The sequence below is a fragment of the Mandrillus leucophaeus genome, unplaced genomic scaffold (assembly GCF_000951045.1).
Source record: "Mandrillus leucophaeus isolate KB7577 unplaced genomic scaffold, Mleu.le_1.0 Scaffold4, whole genome shotgun sequence".
Taxonomy (NCBI): Eukaryota; Metazoa; Chordata; class Mammalia; order Primates; family Cercopithecidae; genus Mandrillus; species Mandrillus leucophaeus.
The window spans coordinates 12,354,134-12,360,876 of record NW_012104253.1 but is presented as its reverse complement, the minus strand read 5'-3'; the positions used below and the strand labels follow the sequence as shown (position 1 = coordinate 12,360,876).

The window sequence follows — 6,743 nt, the reverse complement described above, 5'->3', positions numbered from 1 at the left end:
CAGCATGTGCTCTAACCACAGGCACCATATCCTGGCCTCCCTCCAGGCCCCCTGCACAAAGCGTGGTCCTAGCCCAGAGCATCAGCTTGACCTGGGAGTTTATGAGAAACGCAGACTCCCAAGCCCTGCTCTAGATCCACCGAATGAGAATCTGCATATTCACAAGACCTCCAGGTGATTCCTGTGCTCACTAAAGTTTGAGTCGCACTGCCCTAGAAGTCCTCAAAGGCTCACACAGCTGCCGGCAGCCCCGTTTGTGCAGAGCGGGAAGTCCACCAAACCTGAGACCCACTCATCCCCTCCTCTGCAAACTCAGGCACCTTTCTACCCTCCTGACCTGCTGGAGTGCCTGCCTCTTCACCAGGTGCAACTAACTGGGCCACAACAGTTGCTGCACGTTCCTGCATCTTACCAGACACTGAGAGACCAGATGGCCAGTTTCTCAGAGACGCCACCCGTAACAGGACTAAGCTGCCGAGATTTTGAAGTCACTCAAAACAGTGCCTGGGGCAGGCTGGGAGGAGGATTGTAAGGGGTCAACAGATGACAGCAACAAGCAGGGGAGGAAGAGGTGACCTAGCTGTGCAACATAGGTGGGCTGGCGGTCAAACAGAGATGGGCCGCCTGTGTGGGTGCTGATCTGAGTTGGCTGCCATACGTCCCAGCTACCAAAGCAATGTTGTGGTTCTAGGCATTTGTGTTTCAGGTTTGTTCATTCCAAAAACATGCGTATGTGTGCCAGGTTGGGACAGTGGTGTGGAAGTATGGCTTAATGGCGGGGTTAGGGCAGATTCCAGCCAGTATGAATCTTACTTATAAAAGTTTGCTTTCTTAATTATATGCCTCTCCAGTTACTAACTTCCTGATTGTGTGGCTAGCTGGACACTGGACAGTTGGACAGGAAGGGGAAGGATGAGGACATGAGCCCCTGCCTCTGATGTGCTTCTAGCCTTGTTGGGGAAAGAGAGCTCACCCCTCAGAAACTACCAGGGCATAAAATCCGACATCCTATGATCCCAGCCTGGGTCGTGGGTGCTGTTGCCTGGGTCCCAAATATGTTTCAAGGCTTGGTAAAAAGGATGCTGGACCGGGTGACCTTGGGCACATCCCAAGCCTGTTTCATCTTCTGTCACGTGAGGTGATGCCCCACTCTGACCTCCAGCCCAGGGTAGCTGGGAGCATGAAGTGAGACACAGCAGCCGGGAGTCCTCAGAGAACATCAGCTGATGAGCCCGGCAGGAGAGATCATAAAGCGCCCCGCATGCATCTGCTAGGCTGTCGTTCCCACAAACCGGGTGCAGTACACAACGGAAGTGTATTGTCTTGCGGTTCCGGAGGCCAGAAGCCTGAAGGAGAATCTGTTCCAGGCCCCTCTTGCCTCTCTGTCCTTGACTGTCTTCATCTTTGCCGAGGTTCTCCCTGTGTGTCCAAATTTCTCCTTTTTATAAGGACACCAGTCGTATTGGATTAAGACCCTAAAGACCTAATTTTAACCTGTTACCTCTATAAAGACCCGATCTCCAAATAAAGCCACATTCTTAGGTACTGAGGGTTAGAACTTCAACATATGAATTTGGAGGGTTACGGTCAACCCATAATTGTCCCCTTTAGGCTTGAGGAAGGGCATGGATCTTAGGCCTTACGAAAAGGTTTAGAAATGTAAGGTCCTTGCAGAAGGAATTCCTTTCCAAGGAATGGCACTGATCGAACAGTTAGGAGAAAGAATACAGGCTTCTGCTGACCTGCTCTTATAAAATAAATGTGTTGTTGTCCCCTGCAGGCCTTGGGGACATGGCAGTCTCCAACACCATAGGAAGCAATGTGTTCGACATCCTGGTAGGACTTGGCGTACCGTGGGGCCTGCAGACCATGGTTGTTAATTACGGATCAACAGTAAGTTCCTCTCACCTTGAACCGATGTGTTTTACCCAGAAGGCTAGTGGTGTTGGCCCAGTTCCAGCCAGAGGCTCTGGGAGACGACCTCCTCTTCTCCTTGGCACTCAGACACCCATTTTCCATGGCAGCTTCTAGAGCACCTTAGGGATGTCTGAACTTCCACTCCTCATCTCAGCCCACTGGCGTGCCTGTCCCCATCCCAGGCTGTCTCCTCAGATGAGCAGGGTTGTGACTTGATTCCATATTTCCCTGACCCTCTATGACCATGTGGTCACCTGTAAACATCTGTGTTTTCCTGACGAGGGAATGCATTGGCCCAGGCAATCAAAGCCCAGGCCCGCTGGGATTTCAGGATAGATTGGCTCTGAGCAGTCAAGAGACTCAGGACACGTGTGTTTGATTTTCCAGGTGAAGATCAACAGCCGGGGGCTGGTCTATTCCGTGGTCCTGTTGCTGGGCTCTGTCGCTCTCACTGTGAGTCTTTAAAATTCCAAAACAGATACCTCATGCATACTTGATTTCATCTGATTCCGCCTCGTCACTTACGTGACTCTGAACACCCCTGTCACTTCCCTTGGTAATGAAAGATAAAGGCAAGAAAACATAGACATTCATAGACACGCCAAGTCCAGTCTTTGCCAAGATCATCGGCACCCTTCCTGTGCTTTTCCTGAGTACATAAGAAGTCCCCAGAGGAAGCGAATTCCATTTGCTTTCTTGCTGCCTGGTCCAGTCCCTCTCTAGTGCCAGTAGGAGAGAGATCCTCCCCTGCACATCTGAGCTGACAAATGGGAGACATGACATCCCTCAGGATAGCACATCAGAATTATCGAGGCCTCCCTACCCCATGTGCCCAGGTCTGTGCTGAGCACTTGACCTCAGCATCACTTTATTGTATCCTTACAACCATCCAGTGAGGGAGGTGCTGTTATTCCCACTGCAGAAGAAATCGGGGCCCAGGGGTTAACTTTCCCAAGGTCACAGAATTGGGCAATGGCAAAGCTAGGATTTGAACTTAGGTTGGTCTGTCCTTAGGGAACTCATGACTTTTTACCTGCAATGCTCCAGTGAGGTCCTGGGATCCAGCCCTAGGAAGCCTTGATTGAGGGACAAGGAGGAAGGCAGTGGAAGGAAGGGTAGAAGGGTCAAGGAGAAATGTAAGATAATTCTCTGCTTTAACCCTCTACCCCAAACACACACACACACACGCACACACACACACACACACACGCGCGCGCGCACACGCAAAGAGAAAGATGGCTCAAGCAGACATTTGCCTAGCCAGGGGTCCATAGGAGCCTTGGAAATTGTGCTAAGAAGACAAGGGAAAAGACCGTGGTGCCATGCTCTGAAGCACAGGGGTCATCCAGCTAAAGCCCCCGTTTGTCTCTAGAGAAGGCCTGGGCAAGGAGGACCACACGCCTATGACCAGCTGGGAGGAAGTGATGTGCCTGCCTGGGGAGGGCCGGTCCCACGAGGGCGGCTGCTGTGTGTCCCTGAGTCAATGCGGCCAGGCCAGAGACTCGCCCTTTCGTGGGGCAAGTCAAAGCATTCTAGGGCTTATTCTGGTCAAACTGAGGATCGTCCTGCAGCACACCCCCCCCCCACGCTTGCCCACATTCTGCAGAATGTTCTAGGCTTCTTCGTTTAGGTATTGCTTTCCAGTAGAAATGCCTTTTGTATTTCTTTGCCCTGCAAGCCCAGTTCCTGCACTCTGTCCTCCCAGGTCCTTGGCATCCACCTAAACAAGTGGCAACTGGACCGGAAGCTGGGCGTCTACGTGCTGGTTCTCTACGCCATCTTCTTGTGCTTCTCCATAATGATAGAGTTTAACGTCTTTACCTTCGTCAACTTGCCGATGTGCCGGGAAGACGATTAGTGCTGAGTCGCGGCCCCTGGGAGCTGATCTGGACACCCTGTGACACTGGCGTCCTCCTCTCCCCTCCTTCCCCTACCACAGGTCTCTCCTGCATAGGCAGCCACTGTCCGTTCTTTCACACACTGGAAGGAAGAGTCATCGTGGTATTTGTCTGGTCACAGGCCAGGCTGCTGGGCGTCCTCCTCCTTGGAGTTCCACCCCTGCAAGGCTGGATTCAGGGGCCATTATCTGAGCAGCTTCGAAGATCCCTAGCTGCCAACCACGGAGATGTGTCGAGCATCTCATCTCTCCTGCACACTTTAGTCAGAAGGACTTCTGCATGCAGTTTGTCTTTCTGTTCTGCAGGCAGCCTCGGAAATGAGGTCATTTGCGAGCACGAGATCACATAGGGCAGGTGCAAAATAGGAATGTTGTTCTTGGGTGTCACCTCCGGCCCAGAGGCGGTTCCTTAGGCAGCATGTGCTCCTGGGAGCCTCCAACTTTTGCTGGAAGCACCCATAGTTTGGAAGGGGCAAGACCTCAACCTGTTGGGGTTTAGGGCCCATGATGGCAGACATTCTACCCCTTTTCCTGGAAAAACTGGAAGAATGAAAATAATTTTTTTTCTGCAGAAGAGAGAAAATGAGTGAATATTCTTCTCACTTTTATTGATGCATTCAGAGAATAAGCAATGAAATATTAAACAATGAAATATCATATAGGTCATCATACTTGAAAACTATCATTCCATATGAAAGGATCATGATACACACCAAAAAGGTAATGATCGTAGAGACACAAATCCTCTGTGCGCCATCTTGCGTTGGCACTGAGGTGTTTGGTTTGGAATAGGGAAAAAGGTAAGAGACTAATGTGGAAAGGTGCTAACTCAGAGACTGGAGATTATAGTTTACAGCTGTACTTTCCAGATCTTCTATGTGACACAATGCACTGTCCTTGTGGGTTTGTCATTTATTTGTTAATGCTGTAGTTTCAAAACCACCCTGTTGAAAGGTCCAGTTGTTTATATGCCCAACAAATTTCATAGCCTGCTGAACTGGACTGAGTGTGTCAAAAGTGCTGGTTAATTATGCAAGAGAGATTGCCTGGAAAACAACAAATTGCTTTCTGGTTAGCTGAAGGCAAGTGTGAAAATCAGAATTTAGAATATTTAGAGCTAAGCTTCTGGAACCACGTAGTTTACTATACGTGAAAGGCCAAGAATGGGAGGCTGACTCAAAATTAGATAGAAAAATATAAAATAATTTTCGATCACTTCATAGCTCTCAAATATATATTTAAAAGATTTATGACTACAAACCATTTATGGTTTATGGTTTCTAAAAAAGAAAGCACAATTAATTTTATAGAGAGGTTTTTTATTTTTTTAATATTTCTATTGCAAAAGTCTATCCAATTTGATGCACTTTGAATATTGAGATATTTTGCACGGATGAATGTATGGGAACTACCCATGATGATGTAAGAGGAAAGAACATTTTTTTGTGATTCACCAGACATCGCTTTAAACTTGGTGATGAGTTTAAATCCAGTAGCTAATCCCTTCCTGAGACTCAAAGATCGTGACCTGGTTGGAATTTCTGACTGTGCTCTTTAGGGCCTCCGAGTTTCAAAAGGAGGAAGTGTTCGTGCTTGTGTCCCTTAAGTTCCCTGTTGCATGAGCCTGCGACAGGACCTCACCCCCACCACCAGTCTTCTATTTGGGATTCACATCAGTATTAGTATCGTAGCTCCACCAAGTTCAGGCTTCTCTTTTTGTTTTTTTTTTTAACCTAGAAATTGGGCTCATGGTCTTCAACTTGAGGACAAGGGTGATTTTCCTAAGAAATCAGCCAAGTGGGAAGGCAGGGACCCTGTAGATTCACCAGTATCAACTTTAGCTGCAGGGATGCCAGAGCCCTCGGGACCACTCAGTCCCCTTAATAGCTTAGTTCTCCTGGTTCCTCCATCTTACAGGCTCATCCGGGTTCCAAAGAGCTTCTGTCTCTGTTTTGATTCTCCAAACTGCCCTGTGATGTTCGTAGGGATTATTCTCCCCACTTAACAGAAAGTAGTGTCTTGGAGAGGTCAAGGGTCTGTAGTTCAATGGCCAGTTATAGCAGAAGAGAGGCCAAGCACCAGTCCATCACCCCTCCCAGGCCAGCCTCTGTAAGTTGGCCACACTTGGGGAGTGAATGTGGGTATGACTTTACCCTCCTGGTTGGTTCTTACTGTTTGAGTCAAAACCTCATCAATATATCATTGACTCCTGGGTTCCTTAGGTCATTTCCTAATATCTGTCCCTATCCAATGCCTCTATTTTTTCTTGAAAAAAAGACCAAAAAATTATTTTTAGCTATAACAAGGCACAGGCCACGTGGCCCCTGATGGCGTCCCTGCTGGTTTTCAATTCTCTGAAGCCTTGTGTAGCTTTCAGGGCATGTGTATCCTAATTACCCTCCTCTTCCTCAGCAGAACCCATTTGAGATTCTAAATGGATACGCCTAGTCTCTAAAGTTGCAGTTAGAAACTAAAATAATGTTTTTTAATATGTAATATGCTCCTCTTGGCTAATTTTCTTTTGACTTTAATGTGCCAATGTAACTTCCTTTAAAGGATCTATGCATTTATTAAATCTAGAAAACTATATGTACACTGTAGGTGGAAAATTCTCTTTTTTAACTAAATATTTTTGCATCACAAGTTTAAAGAATTGCATGATTAATTAGGCCTTCATTTTTAAATTACGCTTTCATCACTACGCAGGATTACTTTAGTTTATTCCCAAAGCTCATTAGCATGGGGTAATTACTCTGCTACAGAAATAGGCAATTTAAAAAAATGAATTTCGCTCTTCTCATTGGGGGCAGAAAAGAAAAAAAAATTATACTCAGATGGAAAATGCCTATAGAGACAGGAGCAGTTGGTTCCTGTGGACTTCTGGTTTGGAATTTTGACTCACCAGGTCAAGCGTGGTTAGAGTGGAAGA

The 6,743-nt window shown here is 47.4% G+C and overlaps 1 protein-coding gene across 3 annotated transcripts in view; it reads left to right on the top strand.

Moving 5' to 3' along the window:
* The window catches only part of SLC24A4 (solute carrier family 24 (sodium/potassium/calcium exchanger), member 4), a 189,426-nt gene extending 183,023 nt beyond the window's left edge, over window positions 1–6,403 (top strand). For all 3 annotated transcript variants that reach the window (XM_011991760.1, XM_011991759.1, XM_011991758.1), the window contains exons 15-17: window positions 1,781–1,893; window positions 2,305–2,370; window positions 3,623–6,403. In XM_011991760.1, the coding sequence (XP_011847150.1) occupies window positions 1,781–1,893; window positions 2,305–2,370; window positions 3,623–3,775 (332 nt within the window). In that variant the 3' untranslated portion in view covers window positions 3,776–6,403. The remainder of the gene's footprint in view (window positions 1–1,780; window positions 1,894–2,304; window positions 2,371–3,622) is intronic.
* The last annotated feature ends 340 nt before the right edge of the window (window positions 6,404–6,743 follow it).